This window comes from Thalassophryne amazonica, chromosome 10 (assembly GCF_902500255.1).
Source record: "Thalassophryne amazonica chromosome 10, fThaAma1.1, whole genome shotgun sequence".
Classification (NCBI taxonomy): Eukaryota; Metazoa; Chordata; class Actinopteri; order Batrachoidiformes; family Batrachoididae; genus Thalassophryne; species Thalassophryne amazonica.
Window position 1 is genome coordinate 20290908 of NC_047112.1, and position 24706 is coordinate 20315613.

General features: G+C 40.2%; 1 protein-coding gene across 2 annotated transcripts in view; it reads right to left on the minus strand.

The window, feature by feature from the left end:
* tie1 (tyrosine kinase with immunoglobulin-like and EGF-like domains 1) overlaps nucleotides 1–24706 on the minus strand; it is a 58246-nt gene that overhangs the window by 14285 nt on the left and 19255 nt on the right. Inside the window, exons 3-13 of one of the 2 annotated variants that reach the window (XM_034179525.1) lie at nucleotides 21316–21426; nucleotides 19244–19399; nucleotides 17926–18057; nucleotides 17557–17697; nucleotides 16071–16199; nucleotides 15600–15745; nucleotides 12129–12273; nucleotides 11816–11974; nucleotides 9283–9423; nucleotides 1672–1974; nucleotides 871–1161 (exon numbers count right to left, since the gene is read on the minus strand). In XM_034179525.1, coding sequence (XP_034035416.1) covers nucleotides 871–1161; nucleotides 1672–1974; nucleotides 9283–9423; nucleotides 11816–11974; nucleotides 12129–12273; nucleotides 15600–15745; nucleotides 16071–16199; nucleotides 17557–17697; nucleotides 17926–18057; nucleotides 19244–19399; nucleotides 21316–21426 — 1854 coding nt within the window. The remainder of the gene's footprint in view (nucleotides 1–870; nucleotides 1162–1671; nucleotides 1975–9282; nucleotides 9424–11815; nucleotides 11975–12128; nucleotides 12274–15599; nucleotides 15746–16070; nucleotides 16200–17556; nucleotides 17698–17925; nucleotides 18058–19243; nucleotides 19400–21315; nucleotides 21427–24706) is intronic. The other variant, XM_034179526.1, reaches the window with a different exon arrangement.

The window sequence follows — 24706 nt, forward strand, 5'->3', positions numbered from 1 at the left end:
TATCACATTATGAAGTTTCAGTCTTACCCTTAAACCAAGGGCCAACAGCCCTGCTCCTGGAGATCACCTGCCTGCATGTTTTTTGTGTCTACTTGCAGCAACCTCGGCTTATTAGTCAAGTCTGATGTTTCCAAGCTCTGCATTACATTAAGTAGGGCTAGGTGGAGCAATGACAGTTGGAAAACATGCAGGAAGGTGATCTCCAGGAGCATGGTTGCCGCAAACACACCAGATCTGTTCTTTATCAGGTTTGCGACAATTTGAAGACCTGGATAGCCGTCACTGTAGTCAGTGTTTGCTAGCTAAACAGTTGCATGGCCGTGATTTCAAAAACATATCTCTGCTTCGCTTCAAATATGCACCAAGGCTATTTTTGACAGATGGCACTTCTCTTACTCTTCTCACCAGGCAGTCAGGTAGCACTTACCCTCTGTACTGGTTTCTTCCTGCTAACAGACACTCTGAGTAAGTACATATTTGAAAAATGAGGACAAATGTATTTTTAATCACTAAAAGGCAGCCACCAGCCTTACCATGTTGTTCAGTGTAGGTTTAGTTGGCTACAGAACATCAAAGCAGGAAATAACAATACACACACACACACACACACACACACACACACACACACACACACACACACACACACACACACACACACACACACACACACACACACACACACACACACAAAGCACTTGTTGAGTACTTACCCACTGTAGAAAAGCATAAATATCAATAAAAGAAATGGACACACTGGTGGAGTATGAAGACATGCAGAGGATCTAGTGTGTTTGAGGTATTAGAAACCTCCAATGATGCTATTTGCCTTTCATTCAGCACACAATAAACAGAATACAAAAGCCTCCTCACCGTCTCCTTGTGTCATGGCCTGAACAAAATTGCTCCACTCTCCTGGGACTTTGGAGAACGCCCTCACCCGGAACTGGTAGAGCGTGCTGCTATTGAGTGCCGTCACGTCTTTGGTGGTCTTGTTCCCATCATCTGTGTCCACCCACGGGTGCGGGCTCCCGTGCCCGACTGGCTGGTACTCGATGATGTATTTATTGATGCCTCCATTGCGATGCTCAGGGGGTTGCCAACTCACTTGAATGGCTGATACGGAAAGAGGCAGGGCCTGGACGTTGCGTGGAAACGATGGGCCTGAGACAGAGAGCATGTTGTTGTTATCACTGGTGATTTTTGTAGCACTAATGCAAAACAAAGTGGCTGCTGCAGTTCAACTCCATTATTATTCCACTGACCCCTTGACTACTGGCTATCAGCTGGTAAACTTTTGCTCACTTCACAGTTTGTGTGCTGGGAGAGAGTCACCAAGCAACAAGCAGCCACCATTCATACACTCAGCATTAATTTAAGTTATGCCTACATCCATTCATGGCTAAAGATGGAGGGGAACTCAGGCTTGTGCACGTGTAGATGATTTCATGATGATTGCAATTTATAAAGCGAGAACCACATGTACGCTCAGTTTTATAAGTGAAAAGAAGGTGTATTTACATTTCTGCCATTGTGCATACACAGTTTTAAATAAATAAAGACATTTCTCCAAAATGTGCTGGCGGTAATATAAACTTTCTTCAATAACTAGTCCAGGTGAGACTCATCAAACAGTCCTATTTATGTCCACCCAGTGGCAGACGTTCTAGTTACCCTGGCTGTCGATGCGAAAGTGGTAGGGCCTGGATGGGGGCCCCTGACTGCCACAGTTGATGAGGCGCACCACGGCGGTGTAGACCCTCTGGTAGTGCAGGTTGTGGAACTTGGTGGAAAGCACATTGAGCAGGGTGGTCTCCTCCAGCAGTTTCTCACTGTCGGGTGTCGGCCCAAACAGCTGAACTAAAAAGCCACTTGCCGTGCCTGCATTAATGCCCGTGTTAGCAGGCAGTCGCCATCGTATGGTGGCGTTGCGGCCTTCCAACGAGCTGATGTCGATCTCAGGCTGGACTGTGGGCTCTGCAGCAACAGAGAAGATGGGATGAGCTGAGAGGAGTTCTAGTTCCCGAACCTTGTGAAATTCTCATCATTCAGTCATAGTTCCATCAGAGAACACTTTGGATGGATCTAACCTGAGACCTAATCTAACCGTTAGTAAGCAACATGACAGTGGTAACTAGCGCTTTTGGCTGGATGACCAATAGGTGTCTTAGCAGGCTACAGCTCTTTCTGCATGGGTGGATCCAAGGAGTGGCCTTGGCTGGCACAGGTCACTCCAAGAATCTGATTGGCCACCCCACGTGCCCTGTGGTTTTGGTCATCTGGGTTGGTATCATACCACTGATTTTGTTTTTATAATCAAATGTGCTAATGTAATGTAGCTGCGTTCGTTTGTGTGCCATAAATCAGTATTATCGTAAAATGTGGTCTCATGTCATTTTTCTATCACTCTGGACATCACCCAGTGACATCGCCACCTGTTGTGCAGCTCATGTCACTGCAGTGCACGGAGTAGACAGAGATGCACACTGTAACATTACGCTGTGCTCTGCAGTTCTTATGCAGTGCACTCCTGCTTTATGTTGATGAGGCACTACGTTATGCTGACACGCCACGATCACATCATATCATCATGAGGCCAGCTCCAGTCTCACGACAGATTATTGTGAACAGTCAGTGCTGTCGTCTAACAACGGTCCTGTTTTTCCTATTACCTTCCAGAACGATCACTTCTTTATTACAGATTTCCTCCATACACACAGATTTACTCTCTCCCCTCACACCATGTTTATCAAGAAACAAATTCCCTAACTCTTATGTTTGCGAACAGATTGTTGCAACTTTTGAATGGATTTATGATTCCGAGGTGAGTGTTGGCCAGTTAGAGTTTAGTTATTGCTTTACTCTTGATTAATCCTAAAGCGTCCACATTTTATTTTAGCAGAGTAGTTTCTGCAGGTTAGAATTAAGGTATCAGAACAGATGTGCAAGGAAAACAAAGACTTTAACAGGATCCATATGGTTTGGAAAAGCATTTTAAAAAGTCACTACTACTCTCATCAGATGACAGTGGATTAGTTAGGTTCTGTGATCCAACAACAAGAGGCAAAATAAATTCACACAGGATATGGCATATACACCCCTGAGCAATATCAGTTACACGTCAAACAATTCAAATGTGTATCAACTCTCAATAATCACATTATTTCTAAGTTTCTAAGTCCCATTATGAATGAAATAATGAAATTAATAATTATGCAATACTGTGCTGAAATTACAGGCCTCAATGTAACTAAAGTGCAACTAAAGTGACTGCACATGTGATTCTTGATATGCACTTTGGAAAACCTGTGAGCACATCTGTGACTTCCAATTACTAGTTATAGAATGAGAAGCACCAGAAGTGTTCAGTTTTGGCACCTATGGACTGTGTCCGTCTGCACATTTGCATCATAGTAAACTCTGATTGTGAGACCTCACAAAGGTGGAAAATGATGCATTAAGATTGGTGAGTAACTAAAAATCAAATCACAGTTGCAACAGTAATTACAAGTTACAGAAGAAGTCACAGTAAAACTAATCAGAGCCGCAGAGCCTGTCCTTCAAAAATAACACCACGGAGAGTGCGCCACTTGTCCAGTCCAGCGCTGATGAACAGACAGCTTAAGGCACACGGTGATCGCTGAACAAAGGAAAGAAGCAAATCATTGAGAAAAAGTGGACAAATGAGCCTGCACTTCTCCCATCACTGAAAACCTTGTGCGTGCAGAGCACATAAAAGACCAAAACAAAACCGAAACTAACAAAAGAAAAACCAAGCGAACAGCGACCTTAACGCTTTAAACAAAATCAAAACGAAACATTCATGATGACGGACGTGACTTGACAGCAGGTATCAGACCGAGCGCCAGCCTGTGATCATTTCTGCAGCGAGTCTGTGCTCTGTAGCCAGCCTGTGCTCTCCACAGCCACCTGCACCTGCGAGACCTTGTTGTCTTGACAACAGGTTTTTTCACGACAACGTGTGTGCACACACGCATGTTGCAGCCAGAGACGGCTGCAATGTGCGTAAATAGATAAAGTAGTTGATCAAACGTTCTTGCCGCTAATGTTTCTGTATGAAAACGTTGCTTTTCGTCCCACACATCGACAACTCACGTTCAGCTCATCTGAGCTTTAGTTATTGATTTGTTCAGATATCGTCAATGTTCACGCAAGGCGTTGGACTTGGGAAGGTCGGACGAAGTTGGACAACAATCAAATGGAACGGTGACGGTACGGGAACTACACAAACAATGAGGCATCAACACAGAAAGCAAAACAGAATATGGATGAATTAAGGTTGTCGTCAGGATTCGTTCACATTTTTCAACAGTTTGAAAATTCTGACAAAGCACCAGCTACAGAAACAAAGCAGGACGACGGTTAAACGACATCTCTGAAAGCCAACGTAAGTCCAGATTTCTTGTTTTGTTTTGGCTTCGGTGTCCTTCATTAGTGCAATGTGACCGGGGCTTAAGTGCTTTAGATTTGAGGGAAGTCTTACAGTTTATAGGCCCTGGGGCCCATTGGTGCTGGTACTTATTCCTGTATTCTGTAACGTCAAGCTGATGAGAGTCTACGCATCCCCCTGAATGGGACGCCAATCCTTCACAGTTTATCTCAGGCAAGGTTGGTACCCATTTACAGCTGGGTGGAGTGGGACAGTGCAGATGAAGGGTCTTGTTCAAGGAGAAACTGGAACATCACCAGGAAATCCAACCCAGGTCTCCATATATCGGGTGTTCCAACTGTTACCCCGCAGAGCAACAGCTCTACCAGACTTGGCACAGGGGTCATTGATAGAAAATATATGTTTCTGTAACAGTGCAAAGGACATTCCACAACTATGGATGCATCCAACGAAAAAACATAAGTCTTGCTTGCCTTTGGCACAAAACCTCAATAAGATTAAACTTTGCCAAAGAACATGAAAACAATTTGAAGCACCTTCTAACATCAGATGAGACTGATATAAATTTGTTTTGCTCATATGGGGTCCAGCATATTTTGCATGAACTTAGCCAGGACCACCTCAGTGAATGTATCATCCTGACACTGAACCACTGAGGTGCGAGTGTGATGATGCAAGGCACCATGAATGCCTTTGGATACACCAAAACACTGACTGATGAGGTCACTCCCACTATCCAGGAGCTTGGCAGAAGAGGAATATTGCAGCATGATAAAGACTTAAAGCACACAGCCAAATGATCTGTCCAAGTATATTGGTGGACTTGAATGCAATAGAACTCCTTTGGGGTATTTTAACAAGACAGCCAACCAGCAAAGAATAGCCAAAAAACAACTGATGACAAATGCCAGAACATCTCTTCAGACATACAGTGAGGAAAATAAGTATTTGAACACCTACCAACCAGCAAGAATTCTGGCTCACACAGACCTGTTAATTTTTCTTTAATAAGCCCTCTTATTCTGCACTGTTTACCTGTATTAATTGCACCTGTTTGAACTTGTTACCTGTATAAAAGACACCTGTTCACACACTCAGTCAATCACATTCCAACCTGTCGACCATAGCCAAGACCAAAGAGCTGTCTAAGGACACCAGGGACAAAACTGTAGACCTGCACAAGGCTCGGATGGACTACAGGACAACAGGCAAGCATCTTGGTAGAAGACAACAACTGTTATGATTATTTATTAGAAAGTGGAAGAAACACAAGATGACTGTCAGTCTCCCTCGGTCTGGGATTCTATGCAAGATCTCACTTTGTGGGGTAAGGATGATTCTGAAAAAGTTCAGAACTACACATGAAGACCTGGTCAATGACCTGAAGAGAGCTGGGACCACAGCAGTGGTGGGCACGGTTCCGATAATCCGATAACAGATAATTATCGAAGATAATGTTTTCATTATCTGATTATCTTTTTAGATAACTTTAAAAACCACTATCAGACTAATTATCTTCCGATAAATTTTTGTCCAATAACTTTTAGACAGACAACAAAGCTGAACAGCAGCAAACATTTTTAAAATTTAAAATGAGTTGAGCACCTACCTGTTAAAAGTTTCCTAACAGATGTATAGTTCCATCCTCTGCAAACAGAAGAGAGCTGCTTCTATGAAAAACTGCTCTATCCTCTGCAGGCAAAGAACTAGTCTCTCTCTCTCTCTCTCTCTCACACTCTCACACACACACACACACACACACACACACACACACACACACACACACACACACACACACACACACACACACACACACACACACACACACACACACACACACACACACACACACACACACACACACACACACACACACACACACACACACACACACACACACAAAATCATTTCCTTGAACACCATACTGATATGTTGGCAATATCATCCAAGTCATACATTTTCAAATTTTTACCAAACTAATTTTGGACAAGTTATTTAAAATTACTGTCATGTCTGAAGTTTTATAAAGTGAAAATATCAGATATATGTTTTAGTTTTAAAGTAATGTGCTAATTTTTAAGGTTTTAGTGAGCACATGCTGTGCCCAGCAGTGCATTATGGGTAGGCTAGGGTAATCTCAGTACGAACATGACAGGACATTTCAGACACTCTGTTCAGGCTCCACAGACAACAGCATTAAACTCTAGTGCCTAAAACTCTCGTGAATATATTCTCTGGGTTTATAGACATTATTGTATTTGTGTTTGTTAAATTCCACGCATCTTAAATGTAGCAGACACGGATTATCTGGAATTTTGTTTTGGCAAGTTTTCACAGTCTCTACTGCCATCTATTGGCCAGTAGTGTTCATGGCAGTTCATGGCAGTATTCGTCCTGAAAATGAGCAGACACTGTATGATGTTTTTAATCACAAGCTAAGTTTTTTCAAACTTAATTTACAAAAACACTCAATGGGAGACATCAAAGTTTAAAAACAAAACGACAAAAAAAAAAAAACATTACAAGACAGCTCTGCGGTGTTTGCACAGGCACAGTGCGAGCGGTTGGATGCTTGCAGCTCTTCAGCAGCAGGATACCCTCACAATGGCCGACCAGAATAATATCAAACAGGTTTGGTTTTCATTCAACCATACGCTCGGCGATCAGGAGGTGGTCGTGAGATGTTAAACGCAGCTTGTTACTCCATGTACACTACATGATACAGGACGCACGATTAACCTTGCGATGAAACTCGGTCCAAAAAATTCTGCATTGCAGAATGAATTGCATGAATGAAAAATCATCTGAAAAAGGGCCAAAACTCGCACAGTGTGAAACCAACATGTGTCAAGACAATATTGAGTGCACATTTTACAATATAATAAAACATGCTCACAGCACTAATAAAATGAGCGCACATTCTCTCCACATGCAAAACATTTTGCGATGACACTTCCAGGGCTCTGTAAAAATGCCTGTTTTTACAAATAAAAAATGGAATATTTTACAAAAGCACATTTATCTGTAAACACCAACACACGACACACTTCACATTAACGTGTTGGTTTACATAATAAATGACTGAACCAATCAGTGTTTAGCAGAGGTACTTTTACCCAGAATCCTTTGCGATCTGTCTGTGTTTGTTACAAAACCTCAGAATTAGTGCATTATTCAACATTAAAAGATATATGTTATTTTTTAACTTTGTACAAATGACAGAATTGACATTAATGGAGTTATTCTATCAGTATTCACACCAAACCATAAGTCAGTATGATTTTATTTTCAAAGACCTCCGCCTGACCGGAGCATTGTGATTGGATAGAGAGCTGGCTTTGTGGCTGCTCTCAGCTGTGCTGTAAGGTGTGTAGTAAACAAGAGCTTCCAGCAGGAGGCAGGATGTTCAAACATAGAAGTCTGAGTTCATTGTTTGGGTCTGTTGTCGCTTTTGATACTTCCAGAAGCGATTGTGGTGTTAAAACTCAAATTCAGTTTATTAGTAGTTGCAAATGTACCAGAGACAATACTGGAATTTATTGGTTATCGTTATCTGTAATTTCTGATACATTTTTGGGTGGTTTATTGGTTTATCTTTATCAAAGATAACTTTTCAGTTATCTGATTATCTGTTATCAAAGTAAATTTTTTGGTTATCTGTGCCCACCACTGGACCACAGTTACAAAGATTACATTAGTAACACATGATGCTGTCATGGTTTAAAATCCTGCAGGGCAGCAAGGTCCCCCTGCTCAAGCCAGCACATGTCCAGGCCCGTTTGAAGTTCACCAGTGACCATCTGGATGATCAAGAGGAGGAATGGGAGAAGGTCATGTGGTCAGATGAGACCAGAATAGAGCTTTTTGGAACCAACTCCACTTACCATGTTTATAGGATGAGAACAATCCAAAGAAAACCATCCCAACCGTGAAGCATGGGGGTGGAAACATCATACTGTGGGGGTGCTCTTCTGCAAAGGGGACAGGACGACTGCACCGTATTTAAGGGAGGATGGATGGGGTCATGTATTGCGAGATTTTGGCAAACAACCTTTAAGAGCATTGAAGATGGGTCATGGCTGGGTCTTCCAGCACGACAATGACCCCAAACACACAGCCAGGGCTACTAAGGAGGGGCTCCGTAAGAAGCATTTCAAGGTCCTGGAGTGGCCTGACCAGTCTCCAGACCTGAACTCAATAGAAAATCTTTGGCGGGAGCTGAAACTCCAAACCTGAAAGATCTAGAGAAGATCTGTGTGGAGGAGTGGACCAAAATCCCTGTTGCAGTGTGTGTAAACCTGGGGAAAAACTACAGGAATCTTTTGACCTCTGTAATTGCAAACAAAGGCTACTGTACCAAATATTAACATTGATTTTCACAAGTGTTCAAATACTTATTTGCAGCAGTAACATACAAATAAATTATTTAAAAAATCATACATTGTGATTTCCGGGTTATTATTATTTTTTTTATTATGTCTCTCACAGTGGACATGCACCTAAGATGAAAATTTCAGACCCCTCCATGATTTCTAAATGGGACAACTTGCAAAATCACAGGGTGTTCAAATACTTATTTTCCTCATTGTATGGGCACCACTGAGGCAGATTCAGTCCAACATCAAAAATAACGGTGGACATTTGAAGTGCTGATAACATATTTGATTTGAATTGAGATAATAAAAAGTGTTCTGACTTTTGTTGCATTGAGCTCCTCCTTTGGGAACTATATTTTTAAGACAGTACTTTGAAACTGTCTTTAATTTTCTATAAGAAGGGTTAGTTAGGGTTTAAGCGAGCAGGGGCATTTTGGCTCCTCTTGTATACTGCAAGGTCTGTGCAAAGTGGAACCCCAGATTACTCAAGTGTCTTACCAGGACAGTCGGTCTCCATGATGGCCTCTGGTCCCGGCACTCCCTCACCTCCTTCCCCAGGACGGCTCAGCTGGACACAAACATGATACCGTGTTGATGGCTTCAGGTTCATCAGTGTGATGGGCTCTCTGTCACTGTAGACTGAAAGACAATAACAATTAGTGATAAATGGACTGTACTCATGTAGTGCTTTTCTGGTCAGAGGGCTTCACAGTGATGTCACACACACACACACACACACACACACACACACACACACACACACACACACACACACACACACACACACACACACACACACACACACACACACACACACACACACACACACACCGATATAATTTTCCAGTCTGACAGGCATTTGAACAGAGGATCCTCTGGTCACAAGCCCACCACGTAAAAAAAAACTTGATCACCACCATATATGAATTGACGAGATGTGAATATTAATTTGATTGGAACTTGATTGTTTTGGTTTTATGTTTTTTTTTTTTTCCCTTTTTTATTATTTCTCATTTTATATATTTTTGAATGCATTTTTTATTTTTGTATATTGTGTTTGTTGATTTGTGTGGACCCCAGGAAGAATAGCTGCAGCTCAGCTGTAGCTAATGGGGATCCAAATAAATAAACATAAACCTCCAAATAATAATAATAATAATAATAATAACAACAATAAGAATCAAACTAAACTAAACTTCAAACTAAACTAAAATTCAATTTACATCAGTTTAGATATATTCACAATCAGATGAGCACAGATGCAGCCAAACTTTACATGCATGCAATGATGTTCTAAAGTTTTACTTATTCCATCACAACCTGGTCTTTGACCAACACAACGCTACAGCCACGGAAAAGTCTCTATAAACAGGCTCTTAAAATTTTAGATAATAAAACTTTTTGTAATATTGTGAAAAAATATAAATTATTAACATTTGAAGATTTTATTCTCTTCTCCTATGTCAGTTTAGTGTATAAAATTGTTCATAATCTGGCACCACAGCGTCTGAAATTGTTTGTAAAATCATGTGATGAAGCTGGACGGAGAACAACACCTTCCTCCTCCAGAGGAGATTGTTTTGTGAACTTTAGGTCCTCAATATTTGGACAAAACTGCTTCTCCTTCAAAGCTGCAGGGATGTGGAACTCTTTACCTTTGACTGTTTGAGAGAGAGACAGAGACACTCTGCAACAGTTTAAAGTTTACACAAAGAAATGGTTGAAAGATGGTCAGATTTGTGAACACCAATTGATTATTGACTCTTGGAAAATTACATATTAATTGTGAGTAATTCGTTGCTGGTGTTTCTTGGTGCTTGTGGGGGTTGTATCTATTTTTATATTTTGTAGTATTTTGTACATTGTGACAACAGATGAAAATTAGCTTGTAGCTAAATCTGGTCTGAGCAACACATTTGTTGTGCAATGTCCCTGTCAAATAAATAAATAAATGAATAATAATAATAATAATAATAATAATTATTATTATTATTACATAGAACCTTTTTTCACAAACATTAAATAAATGTAAATATGGATCCTTTTTTTGACTACAGACAACAGGAACATAAAAATAGGAAACAACAGCAACATTACAAAATACTGCAGTAAACTGTCATGTCTGGGAGCTTGTGCAGATGCTACACTGTGGGTGTAAAATTGTTTTTTAAAGAGTGCATTACAATAACCCAGTTTATATTAGCCTGTAAACTAGTCTTCAAACATTGAGGGGAAAAACGCTGCATCATTCTAAGATCAACAAATGTACTAAACAAATTTTACATTTGACTATTAAGAGTTTCATTAAAGTCACATGTTATATATTTATACATCATAAGTAACAAGACAATCGTTGAGGGCCAATATTATTGTTTTTTTTTTCAAGTTTAACTGCATGTTATTCAGTTTTTAAGCATCACCAACACAAGTCAAGGATGATTTGTTTATTATGAAGATAGAACTGTGAGTCATCTGCATAAATATACACAATAATGTTTTCCCAATTGTGTGTGTGTGTGTGTGTGTGTGTTAGTACACAGGTTACATTTTACTCAAGACACAGATATATAATAATGTTATGAATACACAATATTTGACAATATGCTTTAATACTGTTAATGCACATTTGCATGTTACTACAAGTTGTTGCTGTTATGAGCAACGAGTAACTTAAAGTTGACATAATGTGTGCATTCCTTTGAAATAGATTTGGCTTGCAGAAGTTAGCTGTTGGTTCTTGAACACTTGTTCCATCCATTTTAATTGACATTGTGTATTTTTACGCTGAAGCTGTCGGGGATCTTGTAAACGGAGAATGTGTTTTATTATGGTTTTGAGCAATCCGTAATCACAGCCATTACATTATTTTCCTGGCTCATGAAGCACTGTTTTGAAATCCTGGTGCTGACTGTGTTGGCTTCTGCGGTGCAGTGAAGCAGAATGTAAAATATTTTCTTAGAATACTGCTTCCTGGAATAAAAGCTTAGAATTAATTTATAATATTTAATTATGAATGAGGGTAAGTGCTTACCTATTATGGATGACCAAGAGTCTCCATTGTCCATGGGCTTGTAGAGGAGTTTGGTGGAGATAATGGGCCCATCTCCAAAGAAAGAGTCTCTTGGCATCACCAACAGCTGCTTACTCCTCTTTTCCAGCAGTTTGGGAGCGGTCATGGGCACTGGTGGCTCTAAGTAGGCAAGGGAAAGATTTCACATATGAATATGGAGTATTTGTTCCTGTCGTATGTGTACATAGGTTCACTGGTTCAATGTGAGCAAGAAATATGACCCTTTTGTCCACCATTACCATGTATTTGTGGTAAGATAGCAACATTTTCAGACCTTTGACAGTGAGGTTGAATTTGCGCGAGTCCTGGCCTCCATTAGTAGAGACCCTGCACTCCCAAAGGCCACTGTGTTCAGCAGTCAGACGAGGGATCTGAAACTGGGCTGTGCTCTTAGTGGACTCCATAATGGTTTGAGTGGCCTGAGAGAAGACACACAGACACAAAATGCTTTATAAAAGCCATATTTCTAATTTACAGTGCATCCAGCAAGTATTCACAGCACTTCACTTTTTCCACATTTTGTTATGTTACAGCCTCATTCCAAAATGGATGAAATTCATTTTTTCCTCAAAATTCTACACACAATACCCCATAATGACAATGTGAATTTTTTTTGATTTTTGCAAATTTATTAAAAATAATAAAAAAAAAACCTTAAGAAATCACACGTACACAAGTATTCACAGTCTCTCCGATGAAGCTCAAAATTGAGCTCAGTTGCATCCTGTTTCCACTGATCACCCTCGAGATGTTTCTACAGCTTAACTGGAGTCCATCTGGGGTAAATTCAGTTGATTGGACATGATTTGGAAAGACACACACCTGTCTACATATAAGGTCCCACAGTTGACAGTGCATGTCAGAGCACAAACCAAGCATGAAGTCAAAGGAATTGTCTGTAGACTTCCGAGAGAGGATTGTCTCGAGGTACAAATCTGGGGAAGGATACAGAAACATTTCTGCTGTTTTGAAGGTCCCAATGAGCACAGTGTCAGGGAGGTGACCAAGAACCAGATGGTCACTCTGTCAGAGCTCCAGCATTTCAGCATGAACTCTTTGGCGTAAATGCCAGGCGTCATGTTTGGAGGAAACCAGACACCATCCCTACAGTGAAGCATGGCGGTGGCAGCATCATGCTGTGGCGATGTTTTTCAGTGGCAGGAACTGGGAGATGAGTCAGGATTGAGGGAAAGATGAATGCAGAAATGTACATAAACATCCTGGATGAAAACCTGCTCCAGAGCGCTCTTGACCCCAGACGAGTGTGACAGTCCATCTTTCAGCAGGATAATGACCCTCAGCACAGCCAAGATATCAAACGAGTGTCTTCAGAACAACTCTGTGAATGTCCTTGAGTGGCCCAGCCAGAGCCCAGACCTGAATCTGATTGAACATCTCTGGAGAGATCTGAAAATGGCTGTGCACCGATGCTCCCCATCCAACCTGATGGAGCTTGAGAGGTGCTGCAATGAGGAATGGACAAACTGTCCAAAGATAGGTGCACCAAGTGTGTGGCATCATATTGAAGAAGACTTAATTGTTTAATTGCTGCTAAAGGTGCATCAACAAAGTACTGAGCATACAGTGTTGTGAATACTTATGTACATATGATTTCTTAGTTTTTTACTTTTAATAAATTTGTAAAGATTTAAAAAAAAAAAAACTTTTTTCATGTTGTTATTATGGGGTTCTGTGAGTACAATTCTGAGGGGGGGATTTACTCCACTTCCACTAAGGCTGTAACTTAACAAAATGGAACAAGTGAAGCAGTGTAAATATTTTCCAGATGCACTGCATTTTGAGATTTGTGTCATTCTCTGCCACCATCTCAAAATTTTGTAAATCTTTGTGGGATAACTGCGACTCATCAGTAACGCAAGTTATTATGAAGTGAGTAAATATGTATTGACCATATTAAGTTATTTTCTTCACAGGAATGTTACTGCACATAAACGGATGCAAGCAAAACCACATACAGTCAAACATAATATGTGGCGGGATACAAAAAGCGGTCCCTAATCCCTAATAGAAAAGCAGAAACATGAGTAGAGTTGAGTCAAATAGTGCTTGAACTGTATTTTGGAAAAGGGCCTTAAAAGGCAGCATGAAAACTTGGTACTGCTGGCTCACAGTCAGTCTATTGTGTTGTTAATTACATCAACTTTGACGTCACCGTTCCATCTTAAATAATAGAACTATTCTACTTTTAACCTTTGTATTGTAACCATAGACTGTATTGTAACCATAGACTGTATTGTAACGAATGCCTCATGTGGAAAACCTATTTATTTATTGCTTTTTATAATGTAGGACAGTTAAGAAATGATCCCAACCATGTTTAGACTGTGATTTTTTTTTTTTTTACTTTCCCCCTCATTGCCCCCCCCCCCCCCCCCCCCCCCCCCCCACACACACACACACACACACTTCCCCACTTGACGCTATGATGTGCAGCACAGGAAAGAAAGAAATGGAGAGGAAACTAGAAGAGTGTAGGAAAGCATCAGAATTCAAAGAATGAAGGATTCAAATGTTAGCTGCACTACTCAGATCAGGTCTGAGGACATCCATCACACAATGGAGCCAACTTTGTGCCCTGGTGTTACACCTGGCTCTCGCTCTCTCTCTGCTCGTTCCCTGGCTCTGCCCACTTAACCATGTACACCTGTGTCCAGTGAACTCTGCTCAATTTCAGTCAGCATATGCAGTGTATCATCTATGCAGCAGAGAAGGCGATCGACTGCAGTCTGCCATCCCTACAGGACCTGTATACCTCAATGGTCCTTAGACGAGCAAGGAACATTGTGGCCGATCCCTCCCACTCAGGTCACAAACTTTTTGTGAACATAGTTTTTCCTATTTAATTCTTTTACTTCTTATAGAAGTGTTTTTCTTTTCTCTTCTTTTCTTATTCTTTATGCACCAATGACACAGATCAAATTTCTTGTATGTGTGAACTTACTTAGCAATAAATTCAATTCTGATTCTGATTCTGATCTGCAGTACCATTGTCTGTCTGTCTGTACATCGCCTGACTACCTTTGTCTGTTTTGGATTTATGCCTCTGTCTCAGTCCAAGAACCTCTGTCTCCCTTCCTGTTCCTGAACTTTCTGCCTGTCCCTGACTGCCTACAGGCTAACAGTACCACACCCGCTGGTGCCAAAGGACAGGAGCCAGCAGTCACAAGTAAGACAGTTTCATTGCCTTTCACATCCTGCTTCCTGCACCTTTGAATCTTCCATTTGCATCTGGACTTATTTAAACAGCATCTCTCTGTCATCAGATCCCAGTTGTCCCTCAGTATTCCAGTCCAGGCACAGTCCTGAGGTGGACATGATGCCCACCCAGGTCTGTTAATTGGGTGTTCTCCATTGCTGTTGTTTGTAAAACACTGGCAGCAGTCCAGTAAACTCACTTCACCTATACTCTGTGGTCTGTGAGTCATGGTCTTGAACCATGCCCCACTGGTAACCTCACACCAGGTGGCAACCACTCAGGTAGATGTGGGCATGTTCTTGGCCTTCTCCAGCCATTAGGGTCCTCAACACTGAGGCACGTGTGTGCTGGATCGTGCACAGAGAACGGCTTCGCATATGAAGAATTATTTAAGAGTGAATATGTTTTAGTGCCTGAGCTCAGTGGCAGGAGAAGAACTGGGTTGTCTACCTGAAGAATGAAGATAGTGAATCGGTGAAGGGAGTGCAGGGGGGAGAAAAAATAAAGGTGACATGGATTCCTTCTTACCTTGAATACAGTGCTGTCCAGCTTTCTTAGCTCAAAGCTGCTATGGCTCGGCAGGGGGTTACCAGTGGCTGAACATGAGATTTTTGGACTGGAGTTCAGATTCCACTCCAAAGTACTTCCCAGTTCCAGGATCTGGGGTGCGCAGTCTGAAGAGAAAAAAAGAGATACTGACGTGGAAGATAAAACAACAAGAGAGAGTGTGGGCGCAATGAAAGAGCTGGTATGGCTGTAAAAATGATGACCAACAGGAAGGTTCTTCTTCTATCAATATGAGGATTAATGTTCTTGATCATAGACTCTGGTCCTACACCTGAATCCCACTCAAACCCCTCTCTAGTCACATTTTCATTTCGTCTATCCATACATCTCGCTTCTGTTTCCATCACTTTTTTAGAGAGAGATCATCTGTTTTTATCATATGAACTCCAGCAGATCAAATAAAAGGACTCGTATGAGCGTGATAACACTCACCAGATTTCTCACAGTTCTGACCCCTCCAGCCGGTGGGACACTGGCACCCAGTGAAGCGGTTACAAATTCCTCCATTCTGGCATTTGCAGCTCAGCTTGCAGTCTGGTCCGTACATGTCATTGTGGCAGGCTGACAAAAGAAAGCAGGCACAATAAATAATGTCGCATTAACATGTACAAAAAATTTTTGAAGTTTCCGGAACAAAATTCTCAAGGAAAAGTCACCCATTTTCACTGTCACAATGCAACAAATTTATAGTTATGATACAAACAAACCGAGTGAAATAACTTCAGTGAGAATGAAGTGCTGTGCAACAGATTTTAGAATGATTTTTTTTTTCTCCCTTGCCTGCTGTAAATAATTTCACTGTAACAAATGACTTGTCTGTTGTCTGTTGTGTTTTTTTTTGGTTTGTTTTTGTTATGACTGTTTTCTGTGCTATGGGTTTTTTTTGTTTTTTTTTGCTCTCCAGTGGTGCTGCGGGAGTTCAACGCAGCAACAATGGAGGTTTTTCTTTTCCCTTTCTTTCCTTGTGTGTGCTTTTATATGTGTTCATGTACTGGACCGGCTTATGTGTGTTGTTGTTTGTTAAGTGTGTCATGAGGCCGGTCATGGTTTGCTCAGTCCTGCTCGTGACCTAGGGCAGGGATATACATCTGGAGCTGGTCCCCGGGCGTCAAAAAGGCGACCTCTGCTCCTAACTGGCAATTAGGATGGGTAAAATGCAGTAAACACATTTCATTGTGCAGGGAACATGTTCCTATGTGCATATGACAATAAACTTCTTTTGAATCCTTGAATCCTTTGACTTGTGTGCAAAATGATTAACTTGAATCGTGTTTCGATTCTGAGAGCTGAATGCTTTAAAAACATACAAACAAACAGCCTTCTTAAATGACTGTTGCTAAAAAACCTGCAAAGTTCCATAATTCATTCATTTTGAACTGTTCACACTATATCCTTAAAATTTACAGGGATTGTTCAACACTTTTAGCTCTCTTTAACTTTGAAAATGTTTATCCTACTGTTGCATGTTTGCCAAGTTATGGCTTTATAGAAATGTTTTTTTTTTTTTTTTAATGAGCGGGGTTTTTTTTTTTAGCCCATTACTATATCTTCACACTTAAATACATCAGATCCTTCAAAATTTTAAACTCATGCTACAGTAGTTTCTGAGCAACTAAATGCATGCCTGGAGAATAAAAAATCTGATTTATGAGGCATTAAAAAAATTACAAAAATAATTTCACATAAATATTTCTGCCGATGTATGTCACATTCTACCCTAAAAATAGTCACACCGCTGCAAAGTGCATGTTTTAATTAATGCGCTTCTGTTCTCTGCCATTATTTTGCATCATTTTCACCTGATATTTCCCCTCTGTGGTTCTCATTGTGAATTTAAGCCTTGTGTTTGATCTGTCTTTGTATTTGTGCATTTCTACACTGGAAATCGACACAGAAGCTGAAGAGATTTGGGGCTCACCGGTCTCACAGCTTCTCCCGAACCAGCCGCTGGCACAGGAGCATCCGTAAGGGTCCGGCAGGCAGAAGCGCAGGCCCTTACATGTAATCTCTGTGCCACATGACTCCTGGCAGTTCCTGCCAAACATTCCCTCTCTGCAGGCTAAAACCCAGCAGAGAAAATCAGGAATATTAAAAATCAAAATGCATTATTTTGTAAGACAACTACAGATTCCATAGTTTAACTTTACCAGAATATATTTTTCCCAAACACCTCTTTTAAACAAATGTAAATTTGTGACTCCTGCAGATGTCAGCTTTGTGGATAATAATGGCTGCACATGACAGTTAAATTAAACTGTTAATTTTATTTGTTTGAGCTCGTTCAAACCTGTCTCACAGCGTGTTCCCATGAATCCTGGAGGGCAGATACAGTCACCGTCCATATCGTGACACATGCCACCATTCAGACACTCCTGACAGTCTTGGTCGCAGTAGGGACCCCATTTATTACTGGGACAGTCTGCAAAGAAACATCGTGTTATTACTTCAGAGTGGAGCAGAAATATTGTGAACAATGTTAAGTGGGAAACAAGTCAAGTTTTACGCTATCTCCATGCTGTTATTTGTAAAACGGTCATTTGTAATATCTGAACTTCCAATTTATTTAGCCAAAAAACATTTTTTTAAAAAGATCTGAATAGTAGTGGCTTAAAATTCATCAAAAAGTAATAGATTTAGTTATGATGTAGAAAAAATAGTGTCATTCACAAATTTATCAAACACAAAAAAGACTACAAAAACAGAAATTACTGATAGATGAATGTCAGTCACTTGTTAATTTAAATAAAAAAAATACGCTGAACAAAAATATAAATGCAACACTTTTGGTTTTGCTCCCATTTTGCATGAGATGAACTCAAAGATCTAAAACTTTTTCCACATACACAATATCACCATTTCCCTCAAATATTGTTCACAAACCAGTCTAAATCTGTGATAGTGAGCACTTCTCCTTTGCTGAGATAATCCATCCCACCTCACAGGTGTGCCATATCAAGATGCTGATTAGACACCATGATTAGTGCACAGGTGTGCCTTAGACTGTCCACAATAAAAGGCCACTCTGAAAGGTGCAGTTTTATCACACAGCACAATGCCACAGATGTTGCAAGATTTGAGGGAGTGTGCAATTGGCATGCTGACAGCAGGAATGTCCACCAGAGCTGTTGCCCATGAACTGAACGTTCATTTCTCTACCATAAGCAATCTCCAAAGGCATTTCAGAGTATTTGGCAGAGTACATCCAGCTGGCCTCACAATGGCACACCACGTGTAACCACACCAGCCCAGGCCAAAAACTGTCCCAAAAGAAACTGTATTTTGAAAATAAGTATGATTAATCATTTCATAATAATGGGTTGAGTTTTAAAAATCTATTGGAAAGGTAATAATAGATGTCTTAATATTGTTCTATATTTTTCTATGATTACTTCATAATTATTTTAATTAGAGTTTGACAAATTTATTGTTTCATAACATATCTCCTTTCTATCATCGCTCTTACAATTTGATGTGGATAACCAACAGCAAAGGTTTGAAAAAGTACAATAATTCCCCCTTAATATTTTGGACATTTATAATGATTTCAGCTGAGTGTGGATGTGTTCCTGTGTGACCGTCTCTGACGTGATAATGATCCTTCGCACCTCTGACAATGAGCCTCATCCACGCGCCCTTCAGCGGACTGGCGCCCACGTAGCTGGCACTGTAGATGCCCTGATTGGGAAAAGCTGCATTCTCCACCATCAGCACAGCGGTACTGTTCGTCACATCGTTCCAGTGAGTCATGTAATAGTAGTTTCCTACAAATGGAGCACATCAAACAACAATTGTGACAAATCATAGCAGGTAAAGACTTTCATGTGATTTTACCCACAAATCTGCAACTTCAAGCTAACATAATTTTAAGATTTCATCATGTATAGAATTAATTTGAACAAATATCCCCTGGAGATAGATGTCAGTATTTCACTTTTGACTTTCATTCAAAAAACACTTTCAGATTTCTGGATCTATGTGTTTTTGTTTTGAGCAGTACGGTGGTTTAGTACTGTTGCCACACAACAAGAAGATTGTGGGATCGCTTCCCACCTCGTCCTTTCTGTGTGGAGTTTGCATGTACTCCCGTGTCTCGGTGCTCCGGCTTCCTCCCACGTCCAAGGACATACGGATTAGGTGAACTGCTGTCTCTAAATTGACCGTAGTTCTGAATGTGTTTGTTTGTCTGTCTATATGTGGTCCTGTCCAGAGCTAACCCTGCCTCTCTCCCAGTGGCTGCTGGGATAGGCTCCAGCTCCCCCGCGACCCTGAATTGGAGTAAGCGGGTATAAAACAAATTAATGAAATTGTAGATATAGATTGAGAGACAAAACTGCAATTTTATTTATTTTGTAATGTTTGCAATGGCGGCATATAAAATGTTTTTGAAGCACTGGACGAGTTGCAGTGATCTTCAACATCAATATATTTTATGTTATTGTTCTGTTCTTAAATATTTTTTATTTCCATCAATATTTCATGCACTGTTTTTGTTTCTTGTGTTTTAATTGTTCCTTTATGCCATTTTTTATTATGCTGATGTAAAGCACTTTGACTCTGTGTAAGCTGCTCTACAAATAATTATTATTACTCCATGTGTGTCTATTATGGTTCGTAATAATGGAAAGATATTTTAAAAGTACGACAAAACTTCATTGCAGATATTCACAACTTTTTTGTAGATATCTTAAAAACAATTGTAAGCTACATCCAATTTCAATTTTCAATTTATTTCCATTTATATAGCGCCAAATCACAACAGAGTTGCCTCAGACATAGTGTGTTTGACAAACTGATGGTATTATTTTCTGTCTGGACTGGGATGAACAAATTCATTCAAGTCTGTTATATAAACCGTCTGATCCTCTTCTGTATTTGTTTTGACAAATAGTGGCTGTACAAATGTGGGACTGAGTTTGAATAAATGTAACAGCACAGTAATTTCAATTTTTTTCCCCAAATTATTTCCATTTATATAGCGCCAAATCACAACAGAGTTGCCTCAAGGTGCTTCATACAAGTAAGGTCTAACCTTACTAACCCCCAGAGCAGTGGTAAGGAAAAACTCCCTCTGAGGAAGAAACCTCAAGCAGACCAGACTCAAAGGGGTGACCCTCTGCTTGGGCCATGCTACAGACATAAAATACAGAACAATTCACAAAACGAATATACAGGAAAGGCAGTTGGTGCACAGGACAGGAGGGTCTCCAGCACAAAAAAGCCACACCCATCTGTGGATGGAGCTGCACCTTAAACAGAGAGAAAAAAAACTGAATCAGGCATCAAAAAGACAAGAAATACAGTATAATTTTCCAGCATTAAACAACAAGAAAAACAGGAGAAACAAACCTACTCTGGGTGAAGATACATGAACCTGCATTTTCAGGAGTGATATATTCATTTTGGAATTTACAAAATGAAGGATGATATGTCAAATCAGATTTTCAATTCATCGTAAAACAAATGAAGAAAAGCTGAATCCACATTACAAATCAATACCATTTCTACTGTATAACTCAGTTGTAGATACAGTATAGTCCAATAAAAAAATCTTAAATTTATCCCATATTCTGGACTGAAATATAATTTGAATAGATTCTTTCATAAATGACAGTTAATTAAATCTTTTCATTGTGTATTTGCTGACAGCCCGTTGTGTCCTGATTTGGCTTTGACTCACCGTTGTACTTCCAGGTCACGTCTCTCTTTTCGGGGGTGAGGAGCTGCATGCTGATGTGAACCGTGTCTCCTTTGTTTGCAGTCATTGTCAGGTGGGTTGGAACAAAATTTGCTGAAGAACACAAATTAGTAAAGACAATTATACGAGGTCTGTCCATAAAGTATCATACCTTTTTATTTTTTTTTTTAACTATATGGATTTCATTCATATGTTTTCACGTCAGACAAGCTTGAACCCTTGTGCGCATGCGTGAGTTTTTCCACGCCTGTCGGTGACGTCATTCGCCTGTGAGCACGCCTTGTAGAAGGAGTGGTCCTGCCCCGTCGTCAGATTTTCATTGTCTGGAAATGGCGGAATGATTTGGGTTTTTTTTCTCATCAGAATTTTTTCAGAAGCTGTTAAAGACTGGCACCTGGAAACTATTCGAAAAATTTATCTGGCTTTCGGTGAAAATTTTACGGGCTTCACAGAGAATAAGGTCTGGTAGTACAGCTTTAAGGACCCCTTTAAGGACGCTCAGCGCGCCGCGCTCCGAGCTGCGACGACGCGGCACAAGCCACCGGACCATTTCTGAGCTGATGGCTCTGTGGATACGAGACCGTCGTGTGCTCTTTCTCTGGTTATCACAAGAGCTGGACATCAGCCATTTTCTGGCAGATTTTGGACGAGTTTGGACGAGTTTGGACATGTCCAGCTCTCCACAATTTCACTGATACTTACTGGACTGGTAAGCATTGAAAGCTGAGATAGACATGTCCAAACTTGTCCTCTGACACGCCAAAACGGAGGTGTTCCTTTGTCTCGCTTCCAAAGCGAATCGGTCGTGACGCGCGAAGCCTCCGCGCGGCTTTCCATGACAAAATCTCTTGTTAAAAGTGAAATCTGCTGGAAAATGGCTGATGTCCAGCTCTTGTGATAACCAGAGAAAGAGCCCACGACGGTCTCGTATCCACAGAGCCATCAGCTCAGAGATGGTCCGGTGGCTTGTGCCATGTCGTCACAGCTCGGAGCGCGGCGCGCTGAGCGTCCTTAAAGGGGTCCTTAAAGGGGTCCTTAAAGGGGTCCTTAAAGCTGTACTACCAGACCTTATTCTCTGTGAAGCCCGTAAAATTTTCACCGAAAGCCAAATAAATTTTTCGAATAGGTGCCAGTCTCTAACAGCTTCTGAAAAAATTCTGATGGAAAAAACCCCCAAATCATTCCGCCATTTCCAGACAATGAAAATCCGACAACGGGGCGGGACCACTCCATCCACAAGGCATGCTCACAGGCGAATGACGTCACCGACAGGCGTGGAAAAACTCACGCATACGCACAAGGGTTCAAGCTTGTCTGACGTGAAAACATATGAATCAAATCCATATAGTTTAAAAAAAAAATAAAAAGGTACGATACTTTATGGACAGACCTCGTATTACATTTGAACATGAATGAAGTGCAGCAGCTGACCACCAGGCGACAAGGGAAAGGGCTGTCAGTCATTTCTAAAAATAAATAAATAAACACACACACACCCATCTTCAACCACTTATCCAAGATCAGGTCATGGGGGACTGGACCCTATAGGGCGTGAGGCAGAGTACACCCTGGACAGGACACCAGTCTGTGGAAGGGTCACACATAGACAAACCAACACATCCACACCCGCACTCACACCTACGGACAATTTAAAGTTTCCAGTTCACTTAACCTGCATGTATTGGGTGTGGGAGGAAGCCGGAGCACCCGGAGGAAACCCACGCAAACATGGGGAGAACATGCAAACTCCACACAGAAAGGCCACAGGTGGGAATCGATCCCATAACCTTCTTGCTGTGAAGCAACAGTACGAACCTCTAATCCACCATGCCACCTAATTAATTAATAAATAAATAAAAATAATAAATAATAAAAATTGAATAAATCTGTAAAATTTTAATATATAATTTTCAATGCTTTTTATTTTGCACTTCAAATTATTTGTAATGTGCTGTATAACATCTAAATGTGACCTATTTGTATATAATAATAATAACAAGAGCAATATGCGTGCCAGAGACCCCACTGATCATACATGTACTAATATACATATTAGATTTGCTGTTAATATATTTTTTAAAAAGGTCATAAATACACAAAAGTAACAGATTAATTTTGAACTGTAATGGGAAATATTTGGTAATAAGAATCAAGATCAGTAAATACATGTGTACCTGATTATTGTGCAAATAATGAATGGGTTTTTCATGTTGTGCCCATATTTGTTCAAGAAAAAATACCTTTCTGATGTGTGCTTACATAGCATTATTCTGTCTGAGATGCATTTGACAAGTCAATTTGGGGATCCATGGGCTCTAGATTGGGTAGGGTTTATAAAATAGGTCGCTGATATTTTTCAAGGATGGTAATAAATTAAGCAATGAGTTGGAATGGAGTCTAGAATGTTTTTTAGAACCTTGGACCTCAACAATTTTTAGAAGAACTCAACCCTTTTATTTCCTGTTAATTATGTAACTTTTAATGTTCTTTTACTGTCTTAATGTATTTAGAAATTGTTTAGGTTGTTGTTATCATATACACACTTATTATTATTTTATTATTACTTCTACTTTGTCATTTGATTTTTAAATGGATCACATTGGAAATAAATGTTTTCACTCTCTTGTGTCATCTATGTATTTTTAATATATTTATAATTATATGCACTTACACTTACACTTTTAATATAAAGATGATTTACTGCTCCCTGCTGGAAAGGCGCGTGAGTCCAAAATGTAATTAGCAATGTTATAATATTTGTAGCTTCTTCAAAACGATAAATCCTATCAGTGTTCCGTTTTGGTACCGTTCATCCTTGACTCAAAATACATAAGCATACCAAATGGCAAATGTCAGCTATGCTCTTTTTGTCCCTGATCAGATTTGCACGCACAGCTGCTGTGCGTGCTGTGTGGTTTTATTTTGACAAACAGAGACAGTGGCTGAAGACATTAAACATTTCACTCATGGTACCAACATGAAGCTTAAGTCACTCGTGGCAATAGTCACATGAGACTTACCTAAACTGACAAAACCAACTGAACTACAAAAACACAATAAATCAATAACACAAACAACACTGTTAAACTAACATAAACATAATTAACATAAAATAATTTAGTTATTCTTTGTCCGACATCTTTTCACACCTAACATAAACATACTTAACATAAAATAATTTAGTTATTCTTTGTCGACATCTTTTCACACCTGTTTTTGTGTTGATGCGCTTCATAAATATGACTCAAAGGTTTTCATGATGAGATCCTTATTCATGCAAATACTTCCCAATTTTATCTGGATTTGGGATACAATTTAAGATTCAGTGTTTTGTACAAAGACACTTCAACACACACAGAGTGGTCAGAGATCA